Source organism: Aspergillus fumigatus, chromosome 1 (assembly GCF_000002655.1).
Source record: "Aspergillus fumigatus Af293 chromosome 1, whole genome shotgun sequence".
In the NCBI taxonomy this organism is placed as follows: domain Eukaryota; kingdom Fungi; phylum Ascomycota; class Eurotiomycetes; order Eurotiales; family Aspergillaceae; genus Aspergillus; species Aspergillus fumigatus.
Genome location: NC_007194.1, coordinates 3,673,112 through 3,697,999, shown reverse-complemented (window position 1 = coordinate 3,697,999; position 24,888 = coordinate 3,673,112). Strand labels below are relative to the sequence as shown.

Here is a 24,888-nt window from a genome sequence, read left to right as displayed (position 1 = left end):
CTCTACGGGAGTTTCAACTGTCAGGTTGCTGGGACTGGGAGGATCTTCCTAATCCTCTGGTTGAGTCTATACACGCACAAGATATCGACTCGAACTGATCTTGAGGTTGCCTTCTACCTCCTCCAGAAACACAAAGGCAACCCCGAGTCTCTTAGACATTCTCACTTGCAATTTCGGTGTTGGCTGCCTACGGCTGGATAAGTGCTCGCCCAAGGGGCCCTGTGTCGACGATATGCTCATTCTTCGCAAATATGCGAATGATCTTGTCTCACGAAAATGTTCCGAATGCGGTAAGGAGCAACTGGACGACCTCTTTGTCTACTGGTCAAGTTTGACCCCAGTCGTCCTGTGCCTAGGTACTTTGTATCATTTTCAGTACGGCTGCGGCAGGCCAGATTGCAAGACGCAAAACGCCAGCCTCCTCCCTCTCAATCCGTAAACAAGGTACTCGCGTTGGAGCCAGAAGGATTTGAAAGAGATGCCTCTTGATTAGTTTGACAGGTGGCTTCTACTTCTTGCAGAAGAATTTGGAACACTCCCAGTCGGGCTCAAAGTGAAGTGCTAAGGCGAAATCTGCCAGGAACAAAGACTTGTCACACAGATTTCATATCACACCATGGTGCATTTTAACTGGGCAAATGGATTGTCTCCCCAAGCCATGTTCGCAAGGCGCGCGGCATTCTGAAACTCTTTCAATGAGTTCTATTGGGTGGAGTCTTGATACCCCTCAGTCACACATATTAAAGGGAAAATCACAAGGGTTCTACCCCGCAGCATTAATAGGCACTCCTACGATTCAACCGAAAATAGGCACCGTTCCCTCAAGATTTCAAGAAAAGTTAACCACGTAAATATGTTAGAACTACCCAGAAATATTCTATTTAGAACAGGTTGCTTTCTGTGGATGGATGCTTATGCAAAACTCATGCTCTGCTGTTTGGCAGATGTGTTTAATTGCCAGCTGCCGGCGGCGGAGATTTTATGTGTGGGTCTGAGACGTTCTATGGTGACTCTGAAAAAGGGTGGGGATTGAGAAAGGGCAGGTCTATAAGGCTCAGGATTAGCTATTTATCATAGGAAGTTCTGGAGCATTTAGAAAAGGTAATCTGGCCGTGTGTGATTCTGTGCGATACCTGTACTATCCAGTCTTAAATAAGTCACTGGATGCAACTGGCGCTAGAAACTACATTGTCGAACAGTACAAAAGTATTATCCATCATCTCCAGTGTCGTTGATAGCCAGAGAGGGCTTAGCTCTTGACACAGATCAATATTGTAAAGCCCAAGGCCTGGTGATCCTTCTATTGCAGGGATATAAGCGCCTGGGTCTGGGCTCATTCCTCTGCTTTATTAATTCGTTCCTGGTCCTCCTTATATTTGGCAATTCCGTATTACATTTTGTGTTTTTACATAGAGTTCAGGACTCTTGTACTCTAAGATGCACTCTCCCTCTTACCTGGACCGAAGGTACTACTTAGCCTCACAATTCGAACAGCTTTCCTCCCCTTCGCAATCGCCACACAGTGCTACTTTACAGACGGCAGCCCCGGCTTAGCAGAGCTGCAGCCCTGCTTTCCTGACAAGTCCAACAGCGCTTGCTGTGCAATCAATAAAACAAACGGAGACCCCAATGATATCTGCCTGAGTAACGGGCTTTGTCTGGCACAGGTTGTACCATATACTGGGCTCGTTCTGTTAAATGGGTGCACAGATCGGACTTGGGGGAGTAATGAGTGTCCGGGGATCTGCCCTAAATGTGCCTCGCTCGAAGCATGTATTTCCGGTCTGATGATGGGCCGCTAATTCTGTTTTCTACCCACAGCAATCCGAGGAAGCTACGGGATTCACGTTCTACCATGTCCTGAGCTCAGCATTGACCACTGGTGCTGTAGTGCCAATGGGTCGAACTGTTGCGACAACGCCTTCAAACTTCAAATGGGCACGCTGATGCTCTCCAGTACCTCAGCTGCCCCCTCTTCCACAACTACTTCTACTATCGCTACAGACACAGGTACTACTGCCACTACTGCCACCCCCACAACGACTACTCCCACCCCCACGACGACTACCGCCATTATAACAGAACCCACAACCTCCAGGACTGCATCAGGTGGCTCGGAGCGCTCGGATTCGAAACCATTGATTGTTGGCGTTAGCACTGGTGTCGGGCTGGGTGTGTGTCTTGTAACATTAATAGGAGCCCTATGTTTGCAAAGACGAAGGTACCAGCGAAGACTCAATGAGAATCAACACTTTGGAGTCAAGTACATGTCGAGCGGTGGAATACACACTCGTCCTGCTGCCGCACCGGCAGAGCTACCCTCGAACCAAGCTCCGAGAGTGTTCGAGATGGGGACGGGAGGTTAATAGCAATCAGTGTCATAATGAAAAATGTCTCTTGTTGAGGGAGTAGTGGCTATCATCCAGGTTTTCGCCATGAATCCAGATATGTTAAGTAGTAGTTAATGACTATATCACATCCAGAAATTCTGACTTGCCTAATATTCCAATGAAATAGGGCTGGTTAACATCAGCTGAGATGTATGGAGAAAAATGTGCTCTATATTATCTGCTCCTACAGATTACCATCCTATCATTTCGGCATTGTCTTTGCATATCCTGAGACAATTTATGGGCAGTCAGGCACGTAATTGACAAGCCATAAGGAAAGAAAGAGACCGCGAAGCATCATCATTACTGTTTTTGGACACCTTGGCAGGATTGGCAATCACAATGTAGTAATTGCTTGCTTCCTTCCTGCAGAAACGACAGGCAAAGTGCCTGCTGCTACTATTGCGAAAGATATGCTCCGGAGCTTCCCAGCTGTTTAATTTAGTCTGATGGTGTCATCGGTGGTGGTGCTCCATATTACGGTACACAAGGATCCCTCAACCTTCTCCTTTCTTATCTCAGATACGAATCCGCCGTCGTATAATAGATAGGCTAGGCTAATTTGGCCGTCTAATATAATTTGCATCGGAACAAATACTGCATGAATGGTTGAATACTGCCCTACTGCTAGCAACAGACACGATCTTACGGATCTAGAATATCTGAAAAGCTGGTTTCCCAGGATCCTCAAAGCAGAGGGCTCATGTCTATACACAACGCTTCTTCGCAGTAGCAAGTCGTTCACTCTTCGAGGATGAGTAGTCAAGTATCTCTTGTCAGCGTCATTTAAGCTTCGATTATATTACGGCTACATCCGCAGAGTCGCAGCAACGAGCACCATTCACGAGCGTCACTCGAACAAGGGAGCCTCTCTCAGCCAACCGCGTTCAATATTGGACGTGGAACGGGCCGAGCCGAGGTTACCGGTCCTGGTTAGCCACGTAATGCCATAACAGAATTCTTATGGGTCTGTCAAGTGCAAGTAATTCAGACAGCCCCATTTGCTTCCTTATATCGAAATTCCCTTATACTGTATTCTTTAGCAAGTCAAAGCTGGAATATATACTTCTCTACCTGAACACTGTCAGAAATACTCAGATAAGTGTGTACTACCACCTACACAATGAGAGCTGGTTGCACTCGTGATGCTGGCTAAAGTGTGGACTCTCAGGCCCACGTTAGCTTCTGAGCATTATGAACATCCGTGTTACTTCTCAGGCAGGGGCGAGAATGAATAAGGATCAAGGAGAATGGGGAGAAATGGAACACCCTGCGTATGTCTTTCGTCCCTATCAGTATTGAATCAATGAGAACTCGATGCAAGCCAGGCAGTGTAAAATTATCAACTTGAAACTCCTTCACCCTTGGGTCACATGTCTGTAAAATGGCTACAGTAACGGAAGCAGATATTTCTAGTGCTGTGGACGGCACATTTCGCCCGAGGCAGACGTTCTTATTGGAGATTCAGACTGATATATAAACATGTATACAGATAGTCCATTCGCATAGTATATAATCTGCAGCCTATGTTCTCTTGATACGGTGCGGCAAGCACTCTGCATGTGCGAGTCATAAGTCTAACATGACTCCAACCAAGCACATACGACCATAGGGTGTGGAAAACAGGGCTTCCCGTCCGCTCAGCCGTACTTAAGCCACGCGCCGGCCGGTTAGTAGTTGGGTGGGTGACCACCAGCGAATCCCAGCTGTTGTATGTTTTTGCTCCTATTCTATCTTTTTTTTTCTATCAATTGATGAGTCTTCTATTCCGTACCACCTTCACATTCGCTGCCAATGAGACTAAAATTTATGTAGTTGTAGATAGAAGTTCCCCTATTAGCCCAGTCAGAAGGAGAAATGCTTCTGGCAGATCTTTCAAGATTAGTGGGCTCATCACAGGTGGGTTCCATCTGTTCAAAGTAAACTACCTAGCCTCGATGACAAAGTAAAGAGAGTGAATGCATAGTAGTCCTACTATGCATATACCTACAAAGAGAGACTATCATAAAATGCATTCACTGCTGTGGGAGCTGGGGGGAAGGGCTAGGGCTAGAAACATCCCTTTTCATTCACTTCTATCTACCTTCTTCCAACAAAGTCTGAACATCCCATGATATAATATTTGCGCAAGCTTTATCCTGTTATCTCCTGTAGCGCTCATCCTTCACATCCTCAATCAATATGCCTGCTAGAGCGCAGGCAGCTACCTCCAGAATCGCCGTTCAGGAGCGTCTCCCTGACCTCGGAACACTTGATTCCATATCCCAGCCTCACATTGACGGAAGACCCTGATGGTGGGTGTTTGGCTTATCCGGAGAGCGAACAGAGTATTGAATAGGACCCCAAGAAAGTGTATACTAGTGTTAAACATTTGCTATATCAAATAGCTGGAAGTGTTTTTTGCAGACATTCAATGTGTGATGACCACTCCAGGAGTCAACACCTTGCCACCTGAGGTAGATATTGTTTACTCACTGGTTACATGCTTACCACTCAGTGAGTGGCACTTCAACTAATCACAGGTTACAGGTGACACCACCCTTCAGAGGAGTTCAGGTAACCTAAAGTAGGTCAGCTTACCCTCATCAGCTGCCTGTAAATACCCTCACCTGTTCCCCATGCTTTGTTTTCTAGTTGACTTGTCTACCAATGCCATTTCTTGTACTTCACTGAGTTGCTATGATTGTATAATTTAATATGCGTCAAAATGATGGACAAAGTGTATCAGAATCCTATGGATTTGCAAGTGATAATTCTAAACAAAAACAACAAGTTAAGTTTTAGCGGCAAGGTATTGAAATAAACTACTCTCGCTAAGCTAAAAAGAGTGTCCGGATTCCTATCAGTCTAGAGTCTCTATTTATTTCAACCCAAGATGAGTGTATTGAGTGTTGGGTGTCCAGGTTGGTAAGGTATAGTACAGACATGTGAGACATTTGCCTGAAGAAGTCATGTGTATAAATAGGAAATTACCCAGTTAACAGAGCAACTTAAAAGGCTCTCTTATACCCCTGTTCAGGGCATGTGACAACTGGTCATCATGTCAGCATTTCCTCTCTGCATTAGCTCTAAGTATCAACTTCCCCTCAGGTGAGCCACACCTCTTGGAGAAGTCTTTGCCTTCTTTTAACTATCCTCTCTCTATTACACAGTACACAGTACACAGTACAATTAAGAGCTCTATTATATCACACAAACAGATTACTTGAATCATGTCTTGCATTGTAATAGTGTTTCTGGCAGCTTATATCTACTTAATACTAACATTGCAGTAGAAAGATGACGAGCCATCACCCTTTCCACCTCTCAGACACTCACCATCGAATGAAGGCTTCACCCACCTTGCTACTGATGGAGTATACCGCAGTTTTAGCTCCAGTGGTGAGGTAATAGATTATAAGCAATCAAGCCCAGAGGAAATTGCAAAGATGCTGGAATTCTTTGGAAAATATATGGATCCAGAGGCTTTCAAGGAGGCTAGGAAGAAATTTGAGGGCGTGGACGGCAGAAATGTGACTGATTTAGAACAATTGCTTCATCCAGGGCCAGGAATTGGTCCTGTGGAATTCAGAAAGTGAAGCCCACACAATTTTGTGACTTCTATCTGCGTGTCTCGCCTTTGTTTCTATGTCTATCTAATAGCCGACTTAAGTCGGCTGTGTTATTTCGGTTGAAGATGATCCCCCTATGTTCTGTTCCCTGGAGCGACGAGAAAAAGCTGCTTGTATTGGAATCTCATGTCTTTGCAGATCCTGAATATGAATGAAACCAACCCTACTGCTCTCCAACGCATAAGAGATAGATTGATGTCGCGGGCAATATCCGTGCGATGAGACATGACCGCTATCTTCTCAATACAATGTTCTATTCAACCGACACCGCCACCACATACCAAAGGAGCCACCGGTACTCTGTAGAGGTCTACAGAATCCAGCCTGCAGAAATATCTTCTGTGTCATTCTCATTCTGAAGACCCAAACTATGTCGATCAGGAAACACAGCTAACCCAAGAAGCCCACCTCTTGCGGGCGCCAGGTAACCGCTCCATGTGTTGGCACGAATACACCTTCAATGTAGCTAGATTCATAACGCAAGATTAGATTATCACCCGCTGTGGAAAAGTCAAAGTGAAGACTGACAGTTTCTGTGTGTTCTGATCCCAGAACAGATTGTCCAGAAAAGGAATTTCGACTTTGACACTTGCTGCGAGAAGTTTCCTTCCACGAGAAGAAGGTCAGTATAAGCCAGACGACAACTACTGGGTTCTGACCTGTAGATCACGCTGAATTGGCCCCGAATCAGGTCTCTCTCACTTTTGTGCATGGTCCAGAACAGCCCTTTGGGAATGCTCTACTGCGTGATGCACTTTTCTAGCGGTCCGGTGCTGGGTCGGATCGCTAGAGTGGTGACATTCGAACATAGCTTCTCGTTCAAAAGCCCAACGCTTTCCTTGAGTTTAGGTCAGTTTCCAGGCGGAGGGCGAAGGAGAGGTGAATTGGGTTTCCCTGACGAGCCAAAGCTCATCAGGGAAGTAGGTATCATCCATGACTAGAGAACAGAGCTGCATAATAGGCTAGTGGATGGTGGTAGATGTAAGACAACGTTGTCGGAAGTGTACGCGGAGGTCTCCTGGATAATGCTCTATCTTCATTCTGTTCCATGGAAGCCTTTGTCTGTCCCGAGGGTGCGAGGCATCAGAACGTCATACCTACTATCTGATGTGTCAGTGCGTAATATAATATGTGCTATCCCAGTTGTGGTGCTATCCTCTGGCCGGTAAGCTCTCCCTCCATTACTGATGATAGCAGATACAGCAGCATAACTAAGGACTACAGGCTACCCAACAGGAGTGTCCTCACCTCAGGGAACGCTAGCTAGCGTCAAGAACTAGCAGGGACTGATTGATCTATTCCAGGAGTTGAAAACTGGTGAGAAGAACAACCAGCAAGGAAACTAAGCTGAAAATCATGGGATCCTGCCTGGTTCACCAAACTTCTTTCAGTTAGGTTTACCTACAAAAAAGCTAATACTATTATTCTATTCGAGCCACAGCTGTCAAGCGATGATGAAGAACAGGCGAATGGCCGTATTCAGCGGATCAGTGTACGAAACGTGTTAGTCGGTGCGCGGGGATTCAGCATCAGCCTCTGTGCGATTGTTCGGGAGGGGGGGAGGGTCTAAATAGAATGTGAGCAATAGGATCAACAAAAAAAGAAAGTTGGGCATACCAAAGGCATTACAGACAACCTTGATCAGATAGGTGGCACGACCTAGAGGCCCCAGGTTCGATGTCTTTGGCAAAGGGATCGTTTTTCTGATATGGACTGGCAGCCGCTTCTTAGGATGCGCAGCAATCGCATAACTCATGAAGCTCGAAGGGAGAACTCCGGTTTGATCAAAATCGATCACCCAGAGCTGGCCGTGCTTATCGATGGGAAAATTGCTTGGGTGCATATCTGCATAGTAGCATAGGAGCGGTTCATTACTGAAATCCACTTTATCTTGTGTCCCCGCGACACTGTTGTACCATGCTAGACACTACCATGTGTTAGTTCAACCAAAGTATTCGCTCCCCGATCGGACATAGAGCAAGACTTACTCGATTGATGTTATATTCAAGTTCTGTGGCGGACGAAAACGGAACAGGAGGCTGGCTGTCTCGAAAGAAATGATGCCTGTAGCGGCCTCCACTAAGGCTCCCAAAGACACCAGGTGGCGGTGGGATACTGATCAACTCGGAGATGGCTTGTGCTCTCTGTTCATCTGACACAGTTCTCTCAAAATCGATTTCAATATGCTCCATGACTATGTAGGTGCATCCCCTGCCAGTGCACCCGCCCTCGCTCACTATAAAAGCGTGGTAGACCTCAGGAATCCGGAAGGTGGCGTTGCGTTCGATACTCTTCTGACGGAAGAACACCTGTGCGTGGGCTTCCTCCATAGTGACATTGTTATATTTGATAAAGAAGGTATTGCCTTCCGCAGAATAGGTGAGGGTATTGAAGTTGAAAAGCCCTTTTTCTTGCAAAGCCGCACCACCACATCCTTAGAAGGCAATCCTGGGATGGCAGGGTTGTAAATTGGCTTAGAGTAGTTGACATAACGGTAGCACTGTTATGTTGCTGAAAATGAGGGATGAAGAGGGGATAACGTTGGGGGACGATGAGCAGGTTGTAGAATCCATGGGTGAATGGTGGGCAACCTGAAGACAAAGGAGGCTAGGAAGTCGGCGTGGCCCAAAAACTTCAAGCCAAGATTATTACCTACTCATAAGTGAATGATTCCTATCCAATTAAAAGAAAGCTAAGGCTGTCTCTGGGGTGCGCTCTGCCCTTCTAGGCATATAATATTTCTGCTTTCGCTCCGCCCCAGCGCCCCCAGCCTCTTTACCCATCCAGGAGAAGAGGCATAGCTGCTCCTCTTCTTGTTGCTAGGCCTAAACGTTCGAGCTAGACCGATGTAGATGAATTAAAGGGTAGAGTGACCTCTAGAAAGCTCCCAAGCAAAGGACTTGATGAGGAGACAGCAAGCTTCGGAGTCCTGAGACTTAGATTGATTCTACTCCGTACCTCAGACAATAGTCTCAATACAAGGAAATTGTATCAAATGAATTCTCTATATTAACGAAATTGATTAGTGATCGGCTACGGGATCTTATGCTTGTACACTGTAGGTATGTGCTATCGATCTTTGATGAGAGCAGAGGCCAACCTACACTGCCTTGATTGATTTATCATCAATATGAGCATTTATTCATTCGGCATAAATCACTACGTCACTCAGGTGAAATCACTGCGTCACTCAGGTGTGGGTCATCTCTTTGAGCTGTACAATAGTAACGTGTGTCTTGTCAAGAGCCACCTATATTTTTCAAGAAGGAAGGACAGTATTGATGAGACTGCCCTGCATGACGTGACGTCGGGAACTCGGGACATCCTCGTCGTAGCTAGCCTTTTCAAGCTAACGCAATCCCAGGGATCTCAGATTTTCAGTACGAGCTACGACTCTGGTGAGACTGAGGTCGAGAACTAACGGTAGATACTTAGACTTGAACTTGATGGCCCTAACTGGTGATCAGTGCAAACTCAAAAAGCCATTAGTCCAGACTGTGGAACGTAGGGGGAACGTACATGAGGATGACAGATCCCCAAGCGTTGAGTGTTGGACTGGGCTTGACAAGATCAATACCACGATACTGTTCTACAACAGAAAAAAGATACCACTCCGTAGAATAAATCAGGGAAGAGATGACTCCGAACAATGAGACGAGGTCTACATATGCTTCCAGAACGTGGTCCCCACAAAAGTGTCATTTGACAGTTATGCAGCCCAAATCATCTATGAATGTAGGGTATCATTTCATTTGCGATAAAATGATAGTGGGTCATAAGGGATAGGCTGATAAATCCTCTGAGACAACTCGTACAACTAAAGGGTCTGATGGATAAAATCTGGCTGCCTGACCGATAGCAGCCTTCTATCAAGAACCAACACCATTCAAGGGTCACGGCTTATAAGGATTGAAAAGATTGAGAGCGATTGATAGACGATCAACTGCTCCGTGCAAATGACGGCAACTGAAACACTGTGATAAGATTTCCTATAGTATGTTGCCAAGAGATAATTCACATCTGGAACAGTATCTCAGCATGACACGTTAAATGTCAAGCAAGAAAAATTCGGCCATCCGACCAGATGCCAAGACATTGTCTGAGGGCTTAGCGTCGGTGGCAACACCAAAACCAGAAGCATCCAGGAGGTTCATGAATTGAGCCTCGGCCAAAAACGCCTGGATACGGAGTACGTCCCTTGAGAAAGAATTTTTATTACGTGACTCCGGCAGATGGGATAATGGGATAATGGGATAGTGTTATACGTGATTTATAATCAAGAAAGATTTACTGACAACTTTACACAGCATAATCCCTAACGGAGATAAGCGGCATCTCAATGCATGTACTCCGTACTCCGTATGCATTGACCTGTCTCGTCTCTTGCGGAGATTAGATGATCAGGACTTGCAGTTGCAGCAGTTGCAGCCAGCAATGCAACGGAGTTGATTATTACGACGATAAGTTCTGTAAGATGAGATGCCGAGAGCCGAGTGCTGGGAGACGCTAGTCCTGAAACAGACATTTTATGCAAAGCCGCCCGGCACATTCATGCCTAGTGCGCATCGGGATCAAGGTTGATGATCGATGACGCTACAATTGAACTGTGTCGACTCTGTACCAGCCCATGCTTTGCAGCTGGATTCATACCCCCCAGAGAGGTACACAAACCTCGAATCCAGCCCAAGGTTTGATCGCGAATTTGCTTCGTATTGACACACCAAAGAAGATACAGTGACTGCACCAACCTATCTTATGCTGATGATCCAGACCACGAGGTATCCAGCGTCCATGGGACTCGAGCTGCAATAGATGGCGGCTGCTTGCTCCACATCGGCCAAGGCCGATGTTGGCTGACGAACTAATGCTGAGCATAAGCCGATTAATGCCACTTATTCCGGCGTTGAGACCCGCTAATTGGCCTGGAACGGATTCTATTCTCCCTTCTTCTTCTTTCGGTGGGCTATCTACAGAGTATGGATAACGGAAGGGCGTTCTCTACGGCAGGGGTCCGAGGCTAATGACTCCCCAGTGACGGCGCCATGAATCAAGAAGCAAGAAATAAAAAAAAAAAAAAAAAACTAAGGGCAAAAAGGGCAAAAAAAAATTAGAAAACCCATTCTTGAAGCAAGTTATATATGTTCCTCATCTTCCATCGTTCTTGTTCTGGTCTTTTAGAGTGACCTTATCTTGCTATTGATACCCCATACATTTTTCTTTCCTTACCTACCTGGAATTTTCTGTGTACATATAGTACAACCTCGACCATTTCCTAATTTAGAACACTATATACTTCACCATCCTCTGCATTCGGCAATCGTTGTCTATACTACCTGAATCCTTAATCTCCGTTCATCTACCGCGATCGCTCTTTCAGAAACAAACAATCGCGGATCTCTTGTATCCAGATCTATACTATAGTACTCCCAAATACTTCACAATCAGACCGCATACTTTCGCACCCCCGTTCGAGTTCCGCACCGATTAATCGCCCATCATGGCGACCGAAAAAGGGGACCAGAACGCCGAAAAGATCGAACAATCCTTGCCACAGAAGATTCCATACTGGCGACTGGTGGTAGATCAAGGTGTCCTCACCCAGCAAATCATCGACTATCCCTACAAAGGCTCCGGAACCGAGGAGGATCCATATGAGGTTGTTTGGATGGAAAATGATCCTCGCAATCCTATGACATGGACTCAACTGCGCAAATGGTCGCTGACCATGACTGTTGCTGTTTCGACGTTGGCAGTCGCCCTGGTTTCTTCAGCTTATACTGGTGGTGTTCGAGAGATTGAGGCCGAGTTCCATATTGGAAGCGAGGTTGCTACGCTCGGTGTTTCGCTCTTCGTCTTGGGCTTCGCGATTGGTGAGTTCTTTCCAGGCTTTGTTCGAAGCCTACCTGTCAGAGGCTAATCGAGTGAATAGGACCTCTACTTTGGGCACCTCTGAGTGAGATGTTCGGCCGTCAAATCATCTTTACTGTCACCTATTGCGCACTCACGGCTTTTAATGCTGGAAGTGCTGGCGCGCAGAATAGCTGGACTCTGATCATCCTTCGTTTCTTCGCTGGCGCTTTCGGAGCCTCGCCTTTGACCAATGCGGGCGGTGTCATCGCTGACATGTTCCACGCCAAGCAGAGAGGTATCGCGATGAGTCTCTTTGCTGCCGCTCCATTCTTGGGTATGTCTTCTTCTTCCTCATACTGCATTGATCGTATGCTAATGCGCCTCAGGTCCTGTTTTGGGTCCAATCATTGGTGGTTTCCTCGGAATGAACGCAGGATGGCGATGGGTCATGGGCTTCTTGGGCGCCTTCTCAGGTGCAGTTTGGATTATCTGCACTATTTTCGTTCCTGAGACCTATGCACCCGTTCTCCTGCGTCGCCGCGCCGAGAAGCTGTCAAAGCACACCGGGAAAGTGTACGTCAGCAAGATCGACATCGACCAGGGCAGAGTTACTCTCAAGGACGCTTTCAAGACTGCGCTGTCTCGCCCCTGGATTCTGCTTTTCAAGGAGCCGATCGTCTTCCTCCTGAGTTTGTACATGGCCATCATTTATGGAACCCTCTACATGCTCTTCTCTGCCTACCCAATCGTCTTCCAGGGGGTCCGTCACTGGAACCAAGGCGTTAGCAGTCTCCCTTTTCTGGGAATCATGGTTGGCATGATGTTTGCTGTCACCTACAGTGTTTGGGACAACAAGCGTTATGTCCAAGTTCAAGCCAAGCACGGTGGATTTGCTCCCCCCGAGGCACGCCTGCCGCCCACCCTGATTGCTTCGGTTGCCATCCCTATTGGACTCTTCTGGTTCGCTTGGACCAATTACCCGTCGATCCATTGGATTGTTTGCATCCTAGCCGGTGCTCCGTTCGGTTTCGGTATGGTTCTGGTTTTCCTGGGCATCATGAACTATCTCATCGATGCCTACACCATTTTCGCCGCGTCAGTCCTCGCAGCCAATTCCGTCCTCCGTTCGATCTTCGGCGCCGTTTTCCCATTGTTCACCACCTATATGTATGAGGATCTAGGTGAGTTTCTTTTTCTTTTTTTTTTTTTTTTTAAAAAAAAAAAAAAATCTATCCTTGCTGGCAGGAGGCTCATTCTGCAAACAGGAATCCATTGGGCGTCCTCAATCCCGGCGTTTTTGGCGCTGGCCTGTGTTCCGTTTCCCTTCCTGTTCTACAAGTACGGCGCTACCATTCGTAAGCGCTGCGAGTATGCCGCCAAATCCGATGCGTTCATGCGGAAGCTTGCCGAGCAGATGAAGCAAGCCCCAGAGCCAGAGTCTGAGGAGACAGAGGAGCCCGTCTTTGACCGCACGGAGGCACCTGCCCCTGACGTATCTGATGTCAGCGAGACTGAGTCCAACGTTGAAGAGCTTCCGGATGTTCGGCAGATGCGCAGCAGAGCCTCCACACGGACGGCTTCTTCGTTGCGTCGCGTCGTCAGCTACGAGGGAAATCCTTACGATATCGACCGCGTCAACACTCGCGAGTCGTTCACCAAGAAATGAACGTCCGGAAAATCGGTATCACCCTCGTCTTTTAACGGGCTTCAATCATCAGTTGCTCGTTGTTCGATCCATTCTCAGGGACGCCCCAACCTGTTTGACTTCGCAACGTGCAGGTCAGGCACATACACATATTTGTCGATACCGAATACTCCTTATCAACACGTGTCTATTATAAGCCGATACCCTCGTCCTTTGTCACGGACTCACGGCCAGAGCATATGCACCTTGATTATGGCAGGAAAAGTTTGTCCTTGTTCAAAAATCATATACCCGACTGATGTTGACTCAGCTCATGTTTTGTTATCTTTGCATTATAGATGGCGTCTTTGCATTGGAGAGAATTGGTGTATTTATCCTGTACAGTTGACCATATAATATATCTAATTAGAAATCGTTCATCCAATGGCTGTATCTCAATTGTAGTTTCCAAATGCCGTCGACTCGCATCCTACATAATCAAAACACATAGAAGGATATCAGACATCAACGCAACTAAAGATGGAAATTGTCGGGCAAGCATCACGTCGCCGCTCTAGCATGGTCGCACGATATCGTCACATCAAATCTTTCGTGGAAAGCTACTTCCTGAACAGCTACTGTGACTCTAGCTTGCCGTATCCTCTGGGATGTCCCTCTTCAGGTTAGCGAAATGGCGTCGGAACTGGAAGGCGTAATATGTCTCGCCGCAAGTTCTACCTCCTCAATGTTGTTTCCCAGCGTGGCTCTCCTCATCCTCCAAGGAATGCGAAGAGTTCATTGCTGCTTCATTGACCTCAATCATCAGTAAATGCAATCTCGCACTTTTTCACACTTCATCCTGTATTCGCGTTCGCTTTCACTCGAGCAGCTAGTTAGCCGAGTTTCTGTCATCGTGATTCGTGCTCTTCGCATTGCATAAATTATTCGCAACGACAGTGACTGAGCAAACATTTACCTCAAGAGTGAAACGATCTACATGAATGTCGTACTGTTTTCGGCGGACATTTTTCCAGTATGATATCAAGTCAGTCGCAAATTAATCACATCCTGTGCGTAATTCGACCAAAAGAAACAAGCAAAGTGGCGAAAACCGAAAGTCGAGAAACGCGCTGACCAGCCAGCCTCAGCAGCCAGGCTCGTAGAACTTTTCTATATCTTCCCGCACAATATGCTACCGCGTATGCAGTTATATACCACTACCGAGTTCTTATCTATCGTTTGGTCTTCCGTATCGGTGAAGGACGATGGAGGACGTGGGAATCGCTAGCAGACTGTCGTCGTCATTGCTACTCCATGACTTGTCAGGGTAACTTCCCAGCATATCATGTGTATCATATAGCATCAATGTCATCATCATTCCAGTTCCTAGTTGTCACTGCTGTTTTTATACTTTCTCAAGAAGGAATCGTGGGCGCTCATGGCTCGATCCACTGTCGTAATAATATGAGATATCCTATGTCGAACAAGTCGCCTCTATGCCTTCACCATGTGCAAATTCTATGTGGGCATGGAGCGACTTCTTCCGCTATACTGCTTCAGAGTCGAGTTGACAAGATAGAAGGTCTATGTCGACCGACAATTCTTCGCAGTGTAACGATGAAGTCATTAGTCAAGCATGGTTCTACGATGGTCTAGCCGGGAACTAGTACGCGCCAGAGTTGGTTGCGACCGTGGCGCGTCACCGCTACAGAATCAGTGGAAAGACAACAGTTGAGAGTAATTGTAAGACACGGACTGGGTTGAATTGATGTAAACATAGATATTCGCATTTCGCGTCTATGCCGCGACGTGGTGCATCCCGAAGGACAGCAACTCGAGAGATCCATAATGTACATGAGCAAATCCCAGCCGCTGAATCGGCAGCCTACTATTCATCGTGAAGAAAAACTTGAAACCCAGTGCCGAACCCGTTGATATTCGAAAGCAAGAAAACCCATCATGTATCGCCAGTGATCATAAAAAAAAACAGAACCCCGTTATCGCCTTCCCAGAAGAGCCAACCGGAAAAAGACACAACTCATTAGATAGAAAGCATCTAAGAGCGCTCACCACGAAGACGACGGGCGAGCTGGATGTCCTTGGACTGGATGGTGACACGCTTGGCGTGGATGGCGCACAGGTTGGTGTCCTCGAAGAGGGAGACGAGGTAGGCCTCAACGGACTCCTGAAGAGCACCGATGGCAGAGGACTGGAAGCGGAGGTCGGACTTGAAATCCTGAGCAATTTCACGGACCAGACGCTGGAAAGGCAGCTTGCGGATCAGGAGCTCAGTCGACTTCTGGTAGCGACGGATTTCACGCAGAGCGACAGTACCTGGTGCAAACATTAGAACATGTTCGATAACCGAAACCTAAGAAGGGACTTACCAGGCTTGTAGCGGTGAGGCTTCTTGACACCACCGGTAGAGGGAGCAGCCTTACGGGCGGCCTTGGAGGCGAGCTGCTTACGGGGAGCCTTGCCACCAGTGGACTTACCTATTAACAGACAGTTAGCAGGATGTTCCTTGGTGACGCGTGGTTGTGTAGACCAACTGACGCGACCGTAAGACGATCTTGGCAGAGGCCGACGACAACAAGAGAAACGACGGTAAGGTTAATACATACGGGCAGTCTGCTTGGTTCTAGCCATTTTTGATAATTAGGTTTGATGGAATTTGATATTTTATTGATGAAAAATTGATGGTGTTGATAAAAGATCGATGGTCGAGATGACGAAAGTGTAGCGGTAGTGAGTAGATGGAAGAAGGATGGAGGAGGTGGGTGGGGGGTAAGGTATTTGTAGTAAGCGAGAAGGGGTGGTGATCTGGGAGGGTGGTGTTGGGTTTCCAGCAAAAATGGATGGTCTTAGCGCGGTTTCTTTCGATCACAAAAAGTGGTCGGAAAGCAGCACACCATAAGTCCTGATTTCGGGTGCTGAATTTTGGCAGGAACCATGAAAGTACGCAGAATGCAAGCGGCCCTTGCTCGGAGCGCTAAGCGAGACAGCCTTCCCGCATCAGCCAATAGGAACACAGGATCACTGATATAGAATGCCACCCCAGAATACCTTGATCCCAACCACAAGTTTAGGATGTCATGTATTTCGATCATCTGGAATTCTTCTAATAGTACTTAGGAATTTTTCTAATTATTTTATGACTCTGATCAGAGAGGTTGGCCGGCATTCCGTGAGGATCAAGGCATTCCAACCGGGATCAATCACAGTTCCGTCACGCTGCCGAGATATCAAGCCCGCTGTGAGGATCCTCTATTCTGATTGGTCGATCCCTTTATTAGCGTGTGATTCCAGTAGCCTCCCCGCGCTGCTCCTTCCTCTATACAAATATCTCCCGTCCCAAACTTCTTCAAGCTCTTCTCTCCTCCATCAGTCCTATCTGTCACCCACTTAAAGTCGTTATCTCGACATCTCCACTTACTAAATCACACAAAGTCCTTTTTGAATAACTATCTATCAACATGACTGGACGTAAGTAGCTTCTGTTTATCACAAGTATGACGCGACTTGACCGCAGTCGCTGACGCGTTTCATCTCTACAGGCGGCAAAGGTGGCAAGGGTCTTGGAAAGGGTGGTGCCAAGCGTCACCGCAAGATTTTGCGCGACAACATCCAGGGTATCACCAAGCCCGCTATTCGTCGTCTCGCTCGTCGTGGTGGTGTCAAGCGTATCTCTGCCATGATCTACGAGGAGACACGTGGTGTCCTCAAGACCTTCCTTGAGGGTGTCATCCGTGACGCTGTCACCTACACTGAGCACGCCAAGAGAAAGACTGTCACTTCCCTTGACGTCGTCTACGCTCTGAAGAGACAAGGCCGTAAGTATATCTCTGGTTATTGCGAATTTTGACGCGTCTCTGACAATCTCCTCAGGCACCCTCTACGGTTTCGGTGGTTAAACGTTCTCTTGTTTTCTTTTTTTCCAGCCATCCTGCGCGGTCGGCGCGTCGATTGTCCTTCCGCAGCAGTGACGCGACGGTTTGCTTTTTCGGGTTGGTTTACGGTATGACTGGGACGTTGTGGTGTTTTCTTTGCTCTTTTAAAGTGTCATGGGTCTCTGGGTTTGCTTTTGTTATGCTTTATTTTACTACCCTTGCGCGTCCACTACTGGTCTGCTAGTGTTCGTGTTTGAATTTCTGTATCATAGCGGCCTTTATGCTTCTGGCTGTGCCCCGGGCTTGAAGAGATTGCAGCATCAAACGCAATCTAATATGAATACGAACGGACAAAACATTCACCATTTGGGTCTTGTGGTTTTGGTACTTGTAGCTCTCTTTTCGTAGCGCCTTCCTTGACGCGTCTGGTCATTCTCCGGTCGTCGAAATCCGGCGGGGACTTTGACTCTGTCATGGATGTTACATGTTGCGTGTTCATGTTACGCATTTCCAACTGATTTTGTGTGTCTGTATATGACATTGCTTCTACCCTTCCTCCATAGAGCCGGTTCATATCCGTTTATTTTGGTATATCTTCTCTTGTATTTGTAAATAGTGCGCCAAGTACATGACTCAGTGTGTCAGAGGTGTTCGATAATATGTTTGATCCCAAATTCAGTTGACATTAAATTAGTAATTTTACATGGTTTATCCGTATGCTGACGTCTAGTGGCTCAGTAATACTGGTAAACATTGGACGTTTATCTCGTTGTGTCAAAGTACACCGGTGCTGTCTGAATATGGTGCAGTACCTGTACGGAGTCATATATATATTCCCGGCGAACATGTGGTATTGACGAACCCAACACAATATACTTGGCCATAAGACACTACCCATGCTTAAAACAATCAAAATACGATCAGAGCACCCAAGACATAAACCAGCACACCATAAATAGATATTATTTTCATCCGTGACATCCATAGAGCTGTAGGTGTGATATTTACAGGGTTGACGGCGAAAGACTACCCGACGACCTTTCCTGCCACATAAAATGACAGTAATGACTACGAAAACGGGACAATAGTACATCAGAACAATAGAACATGACAACCAGAATACAATATCTAAAGACGAAAGGTCTATAGGTCCAGGATCAAGAGCAATCAAAGATGGTAGCTGGTTACCTTGCGGACACCGCGCTCATGGCGGCGGAGTTGAACCCCAAGTTGAACCGGGGTTCAACTCGGGGGGATATATGCCTTAGGCTCACCAATCCCCGGCGGCGCCCGAGTGAGTGCGCCACGCCGTAATTGATTAGTATGATGATCTTGAGGCTACACTAGGGGCTATCTATATGACAAAAAAAAAAGGACAACAACCTCATTTCTCAGCTGCTGCCTGTAGTGATGCATTTCCATTTGCACCCCATTTCCTATGTACTTGCTGGTAGTGGGAGGTATCTATGCATTTTCTCTCACTGCTCCTGTAAATGTCTCCCTTGCGCGGCAGCATCGTTGGCCATCCCTGAAGGAATCAACTGATTTGCACCATGTAATCTCAATATACCAGTCGGCTAAGTGGCTCAACCTGCCGCTTCGTATACTAACACTGTAGAGGGGCCTGTGCGGCCCTGATTCAGTTAATAGCTTCATTTGCCATAGCCAGATGCTCAGCAGCGATTCGACTATACTCATATATCTGTTCAAGAACCCGCTGTAGCTCTGCTGTAAGAAGACATGCATACTCAGATAGCTTAGCCAGATTCTCCTCAAGTGCCTGGATCGTCGCTGGAAGCAGCTGAGAGCGCATAGAAGGAGTCGAGAGGTCGGACGCGTAGATATCTGGGATTTGCCCCCGTGCCTGGCTAGCAAAATCATCAGCAATCTTACTACTGACCGGCCAGATTCCACGATCTTCAAAGGCTTCGCGGATGATCCGATGATCAAATGCTTTTTCTCGCACTGATCCAATGAGGCGTAAGAGTCCCGACTTCCCGACTGGCTCACCAGCCCAGTAAGACAGCTCATTATGTGCACGCCAGAAGTGTTGCCTATAGCTTGACAACAGCTTGCCTGCTAACGGCTGGCAAAGATGTGTTGTACGAGGCAGGAATCCAAAGGGTATAATGCCATTCTCCTCACACATTTGCAGGAATTCAACGGTAAGATGGGAACTATGGCGATCGAAGATAAGTATCCGATTCTCTCCCATCTTTGTACGTTCGTTCGTTGCCTTGATAAAGTCTTGAAGCCATTGAACAGCTACTTCATCTGATACCCTGCCGCTGGGAGACGTCGCTATGGTTGTATCGGATGGTAAAGCCTCGCTATTGTTGAACCACTCCATGGAGATGCCACTGCCCTTGAAGATAAACCATGGATCCACCTGCCAACCATCTGCAGCTACGCACTCGATAGCCGTGATACTTTCTCCTCTTCCAGACTCAGCGAGATCTGGGACACTTTGCGAACCAATTATCTTCCTAGTCTGCCTTGGCCAGGCTGGAAGCCGCATTCATCGAAGGTATAGACTAACCGCGCTGGCGCATTCTTAACCACAGCGGCAAGCTGATTATACCAGCATCCCAATAGCCCTGCATCTTCACCCTCAATATGCTTTTGCTCCACTGGGCCTAACTTGAGGTGTTCTGGGAGCCGTTTCTCAAATTGATCTACCCACACCTTGCTGACCTGCCCAGTGTCCCCAGCGCGTTGAAGTGTCTGGTTTGCATACTCTTCCAGTAGCTTAGACGACACTGGCATGTTCAAATCGCGCATACGAACAATCCACTGTAATAGGGCTTCCTCCTGATATCTCTGAAGGGCCTTATAGACTGGTTTGCGAGCCGTACGAGGTTGACTACCCTTTTTGACGCGATCATGTAGGGCCTTAGAAGGAACGCCATATTCACGCGCAATCCTCGGGAAATTCGCGTTCTTTGGGGCTCGAACGGCTTCGCAGGTATTGATCATGCAAGACTCATCAATTTTTGTAGATTTAGGCATATTTGGTGGTTGGAATAGTTTCAAAAGAACAATAGTATGTGCTTTGATGAAATCCACGGTTGCGGTGGAGCGGTGTGGGTGAGCCTAAGGCACGGATACAGCCAATCGGTAACGCAACGCAATGCATTTGCGATGACCCTCTGAGCCTACTTACCCAGCGACAGCCATATAGAGGGAAAGGACAGCCCAAGTTCTACACTAGGTGTTATATATGAGTCAATCTACCCCTTTTTCCCGCACCCTGTTCGTTAGCTGGACCAGCATGCCGGGACTGCGGATTATGATAAGACCGCCAGCTTCTACTAACCGATGCAATACAAGATCGAAGCTCATGAAGGCACAGTGCACGCGATAAACCTGAGTTGAACTATCCATACCAAACCAACTCCAACTTGAAAACGCAACTCTTCGGACTACATATAATGCACACAATACTCCGCCCTCTGGCCCCCTTTCTCCCCCGGCTTCGACGTGACATGGGTTGTTGCTCAGCCCCTGAGACTGACCATGGGATCAAATTATGACTCGAACGGACCGAAACGCAGGAATCAGGATAAGGGGGTTCGAAATCCAGCAAGAGCAGGAGGCTCGCAGCAGCGGTTTACCAGGGACATAATACACCTACGATACGCGTTATTGCCGGATAGACGACGGGCGACTTTCATCTGGTGTCGTTAGACCTGTAGCTCCGATTAGAAAAAAATTATTCCGTACGCGTGGACTGATAGCCCCCTTCAAGATACTTGGACGCGATGGAACCGAGGCAAGGCAGATAATACGACAAATTGGGTTGACAACTAGAACACACATCCATTGTCATACGAAACCCAGGTTCCGTCTCCCTGGCTCACTCGTTGACTCCAACATATCCATCACATATACACAGGATAGGCGAACCAGCAGGGATCATGGTCTAGCGGGGTGGTCGTCCTAACAAGACAGGCATGGTAGACTTTAAAAGTACCACTGTAGTGACAGGACCAGGATGCATTACTTGGTCTAAAGCACCAAGAGTTCCATAGATGACGCGATATTGCGAGTCACTACACGGCCCGGGTACCAGCAGAGCGTAAGGCTCAGATGCAGAGACATTCATGTGCTGTAGTCTCCCTTCTGTTTTTGGCCTCGAGACTGAGACCACAGGAATTTCCGCCCACGAAGCTCTCGCCAAGTTCGACGCCGCAGTCGATCGCGACTTCACAAATTCATACTCCATCCTGCACACATAACTAGGCCATCCGACAAGTATGCGACCAGGAAAAGCGTATCTCTTTGCCTCATGGCTCCTCTGCGTGCATCGATCTTTCACAAGATACCCGAGTATTTCAGAACACAGAACACAGAACATGCAACTCGACCACGATGCATTTATTTAGCTGCCGGTACGCATCCTCGTATTATCTCAATCATTGCTGACATACCCCGCCTCTAAGAAATGACACCTTGTTCGATCCACACTCGCAAGGGATTACAAGCACAACAAGCCTTCAGCCCTCCCCGAGGAATGTGAAAGACGAACACTAAACATTCCTTGAGGAAGCACACCAGCCCTCCACATGAGCTTCTCCCAGCGTACAACAGTCCAACTTGATCATTCTACAGAGTGATTTCTGCCTAATTGCAAGAGAACAGAGTCAGTCAATGTTGAAGCGGTCCTTGGCACGGCCTTGGCACATTCCTGTTGCGCCAATCATTGACAGATCTTCCTAACACGAGCCGATGTCACTCAGACTAGAGATCGCGCCACGGGCCAGTATGAGACGGGGAGTAAATGCATATGCGGGTTGTGCACCTCCCTTGAGAGACAATGTGAGGGCTAAAATGTCCTCGCTTGTTCAAGGGGCGATTGACTGACCCTCACTCTCCGAAAAGCGAGAGGAGCCGAACCGGCAATTGCAGCATTTGAGCACGCCACAAGGTTGACAGGAAGATTCATTTCAGCCCTGGACCCCAGTCTGATATCGTGTAAGCGATAAGCGGTCTTAACATCTATTTCAGGAGATTTCCACCCCGTAGTGCGACCACACATTTCAGCTCAAGCCGTCAGATTCGCCAGGCTCCGGGGAAAAACTGGCCTGTAACAACGAACGGGATTCTCATACCCTGCAGGTCAGTGTGGTGGAGGCAGAATCAGACTGATGGGTTGCACAGCTAATAATTGGCAGAAGATGGGCGCGAGTTCGTGCGACTCTTAAGCTCCGCTTTTGCTATCCATCGAGGGCACATAGAGCCCTTGCTGCTGGTTTGCCCTGATGCGGTAATATCGCTCATCACCATGACCATGGTTTTAAGAAGGCACACCAGGATGCCTGTGCTGCTTATAGTAATACTCCTGCTCGCCGTATCGCTGGCAAGAGGAGCATCAAACGCCACGGGAATTGATCCCGTGGACAATTACTGTTCAAGGGTGTACCACCAGTCAACAGTGAAGAATAGGACTCTGTATATCGACGGAGGATTGGAAGTCTTCGTGGAGAAAAACAACAACGGAACGGCAGAAGGCGCTCGAGTTTTTGGATATAGTATGTTCTATTGGTAGTTCAAGAGACTTACCTCAGTGCTAACCCTACCTAGACACCGGCTTGATCGAGGTCGACCTGACGTCTTCCTGGGACTGGAAACGGAATATCTCGATCCGGGCTACCTCGAAGAGACCGAATCCCAGAACTGGTGCAGATCCGCCCGTGGTTGTTCGCGGGGCACTGTATGCGGGAGGGCCATCGGACTCGAGCATTTACCAATATGGCGGAACAGTCTCTTATACGAACACGAGTTTTCCTGGTTTCCAAAACCCAACTTCGTCGGAGTATGCCCTTTGGTCGTACAACACCAGCAATGGCTCTTGGGATCAATTTGACGTCACTCTGGGCGCTGAGTACCGGCCTGCAGGAGGAGCGTATGGCGAGGCTCCGGATCAGGAATTGGCATTCTATCTCAACGGATACATCAACAACGGGACATCTAATGACCTGGAGGACTCGGACGACCTTCTCCGCTATCTGGATGGTTTGATTGTCATTGATACCCACACGCAGATGGCGACAAACATATCGACGAGCTCACTGGCAAATTTTCCACGAGTCAGGGGTGGCATGGTCTACATCCCTGGGATAGGGCCCAAAGGCATATTGGTCGCAGTGGGCGGTGTCACCAAGTCAGCGAGTGACGGTAGCGCGTCCAATGAGGGAACCTACGTAGGTTCAGACCCATAGTTCGGTCTGTGATTTGTCGCTAACCAGCTCTGTCAATAGGTGCCATTCGACGAGATCGATATCTTCGACATCTCTTCCGTTTTCGAGGGCGACGATAATGGCATCTGGTATGCACAGAAGGCGTCAGGGGATATACCGGCCGGCCGGACGGACTTTTGCTTGGTCGCTGTCTCCGCAAAGGATAATTCTAGCCACAACATATACATATACGGAGGCAAGGGCGCAAACGAGTTATACGACGAAATATACGTGCTTTCTATCCCGTCCTTCACCTGGACGAAAATCTCCGAGGGAAAGTCGCCACGTTACGGGCACACCTGTCACCTAGTAGCCAACCGACAGATGTTGACGGTGGGAGGAGCGTCGTCTGACGACCTTTCTACCTGCGACTGGGAATACAGAGGCGTCGCTATCTACGACATGTCGACATCAACATGGGGCAGTGTATATGATGCGTTTGCTGCAGATTACGCGGTCCCCGCAAAAGTGTACCAAGTGATCGGTGGAGGGTGAGTCTGCTACAACGACTGAAGCTCCATAGGAAACTGACTCGTTCTCCATAGGCCCAACGGAAACGCAATGAAGAAGACACCGTCGGATGGGTTCAGCACCCCCGAACTCGCCAGCTTCTTCTACCCGCCCGCGAACAACGACAGCGCAAATGCTCAGCAGTCAGCGTCAAACAAGCTCAGTAAAGGTGCCATCGCTGGCATTGCCGTCGGCTCTGTGGCAGGCGCAGCCATCCTCTCCGCAGCACTACTGTACACTCGTCAGCGGCAACACGCAGCAGCCGAAGCCCAGCGAGCAGCGGAAGCCGAAGAGGCAGAGAAGGAGATATTCACGGAAACAGCCTGGAGGAACAACGGCGACCGAGTCGAGTCGCTCGAGCTCGGAAGCTCGGCGAATAGATAGATAAGACTAGCGTGTTTAGTACATGAGATAGATAGGAGTCATGTAACGCGAGATACCAGGGTGGTCGATGACCTCACACTGCCTTACATCTGCAAGCATTCATGACAAATCGTACAAGCAAAAATTAACCGTATTCCTTAAACAAAACATCAATACAGCCAAGTGAATTACCAACAATACATCTATCCAAACATTGCAACTCACGAGCCACACAAAAGTGGAGAAACGGTTCAGCTACCAGAGGAACCCCAAAGATAGAGTGTGGATCGCAGCGGATAGACTATGTACTATGGCGTCATGATCTACCCTGCAGGGATTACATCGGACCTCTTACTTACTGCGAGTACTGCGAGTACTGTAGGGAATATCGGGATATTTTCATTTCAATAA

At 47.8% G+C, this 24,888-nt stretch overlaps 9 protein-coding genes and 1 non-coding gene across 10 annotated transcripts; 6 read left to right on the top strand and 4 right to left on the bottom strand.

Annotated features, from left to right (window-relative positions):
- Positions 1-1,334: 1,334 nt before the first annotated feature.
- On the top strand, positions 1,335-2,466 carry AFUA_1G13830 (uncharacterized protein). The gene is made up of 2 exons (XM_077803957.1): positions 1,335-1,755; positions 1,822-2,466. The coding sequence occupies exon 2, from the start codon at positions 1,935-1,937 to the stop codon at positions 2,364-2,366; it is 432 nt and encodes a 143-aa protein (XP_077660126.1). The 5' UTR covers positions 1,335-1,755; positions 1,822-1,934; the 3' UTR covers positions 2,367-2,466.
- A 1,526-nt stretch (positions 2,467-3,992) lies between these two features.
- On the top strand, positions 3,993-4,108 carry AFUA_1G13825. Its single transcript, XR_013344477.1, has one exon. It is a non-coding gene; the product is annotated as a ribosomal RNA (ribosomal RNA).
- Positions 4,109-5,403: 1,295 nt separating this feature from the next.
- Positions 5,404-6,420, top strand: AFUA_1G13822 (uncharacterized protein). Its single transcript, XM_077803956.1, has 2 exons — positions 5,404-5,614; positions 5,666-6,420. Exons 1-2 carry the CDS (start codon positions 5,603-5,605, stop codon positions 5,966-5,968), a joined length of 315 nt encoding a protein of 104 aa, XP_077660125.1. The 5' UTR covers positions 5,404-5,602; the 3' UTR covers positions 5,969-6,420.
- Positions 6,421-7,364: 944 nt separating this feature from the next.
- AFUA_1G13820 (uncharacterized protein) lies at positions 7,365-8,988 on the bottom strand. The gene is made up of 3 exons (XM_747659.2): positions 7,990-8,988; positions 7,619-7,928; positions 7,365-7,567 (listed from the first exon to the last, which is right to left on the bottom strand). The coding sequence occupies exons 1-3, from the start codon at positions 8,329-8,331 to the stop codon at positions 7,506-7,508; spliced, it is 714 nt and encodes a 237-aa protein (XP_752752.1). The 5' UTR covers positions 8,332-8,988; the 3' UTR covers positions 7,365-7,505.
- Positions 8,989-10,047: 1,059 nt separating this feature from the next.
- Positions 10,048-10,336, bottom strand: AFUA_1G13810 (uncharacterized protein; the record flags this gene model as incomplete). Its single annotated transcript, XM_747658.1, has 2 exons — positions 10,048-10,198; positions 10,305-10,336. The coding sequence occupies 2 exons, from the start codon at positions 10,334-10,336 to the stop codon at positions 10,048-10,050; spliced, it is 183 nt and encodes a 60-aa protein (XP_752751.1).
- A 1,162-nt stretch (positions 10,337-11,498) lies between these two features.
- mdrA (MFS transporter) lies at positions 11,499-14,181 on the top strand (the record flags this gene model as incomplete). The annotated part of the gene is made up of 4 exons (XM_747657.2): positions 11,499-11,871; positions 11,931-12,185; positions 12,238-13,032; positions 13,117-14,181. 4 exons carry the CDS (start codon positions 11,499-11,501, stop codon positions 13,515-13,517), a joined length of 1,824 nt encoding a protein of 607 aa, XP_752750.1. The 3' UTR covers positions 13,518-14,181.
- Positions 14,182-14,426: 245 nt separating this feature from the next.
- On the bottom strand, positions 14,427-16,417 carry hhtA (histone H3). Its single transcript, XM_747656.2, has 3 exons — positions 16,100-16,417; positions 15,863-15,970; positions 14,427-15,809 (listed from the first exon to the last, which is right to left on the bottom strand). Exons 1-3 carry the CDS (start codon positions 16,122-16,124, stop codon positions 15,532-15,534), a joined length of 411 nt encoding a protein of 136 aa, XP_752749.1. The 5' UTR covers positions 16,125-16,417; the 3' UTR covers positions 14,427-15,531.
- A 534-nt stretch (positions 16,418-16,951) lies between these two features.
- On the top strand, positions 16,952-18,268 carry hhfA (histone H4; the record flags this gene model as incomplete). Its single annotated transcript, XM_747655.2, has 3 exons — positions 16,952-16,961; positions 17,033-17,308; positions 17,364-18,268. 3 exons carry the CDS (start codon positions 16,952-16,954, stop codon positions 17,387-17,389), a joined length of 312 nt encoding a protein of 103 aa, XP_752748.1. The 3' UTR covers positions 17,390-18,268.
- Positions 18,269-19,004: 736 nt separating this feature from the next.
- AFUA_1G13770 (transposase) lies at positions 19,005-20,374 on the bottom strand (the record flags this gene model as incomplete). Its single annotated transcript, XM_077803955.1, has 2 exons — positions 19,005-19,856; positions 19,901-20,374. 2 exons carry the CDS (start codon positions 20,372-20,374, stop codon positions 19,005-19,007), a joined length of 1,326 nt encoding a protein of 441 aa, XP_077660124.1.
- Positions 20,375-20,722: 348 nt separating this feature from the next.
- AFUA_1G13760 (putative cell wall anchored protein) lies at positions 20,723-24,631 on the top strand. Its single transcript, XM_747653.2, has 6 exons — positions 20,723-21,756; positions 21,808-22,483; positions 22,543-22,896; positions 22,949-23,568; positions 23,626-24,095; positions 24,150-24,631. The coding sequence occupies exons 3-6, from the start codon at positions 22,650-22,652 to the stop codon at positions 24,496-24,498; spliced, it is 1,686 nt and encodes a 561-aa protein (XP_752746.1). The 5' UTR covers positions 20,723-21,756; positions 21,808-22,483; positions 22,543-22,649; the 3' UTR covers positions 24,499-24,631.
- The last annotated feature ends 257 nt before the right edge of the window (positions 24,632-24,888 follow it).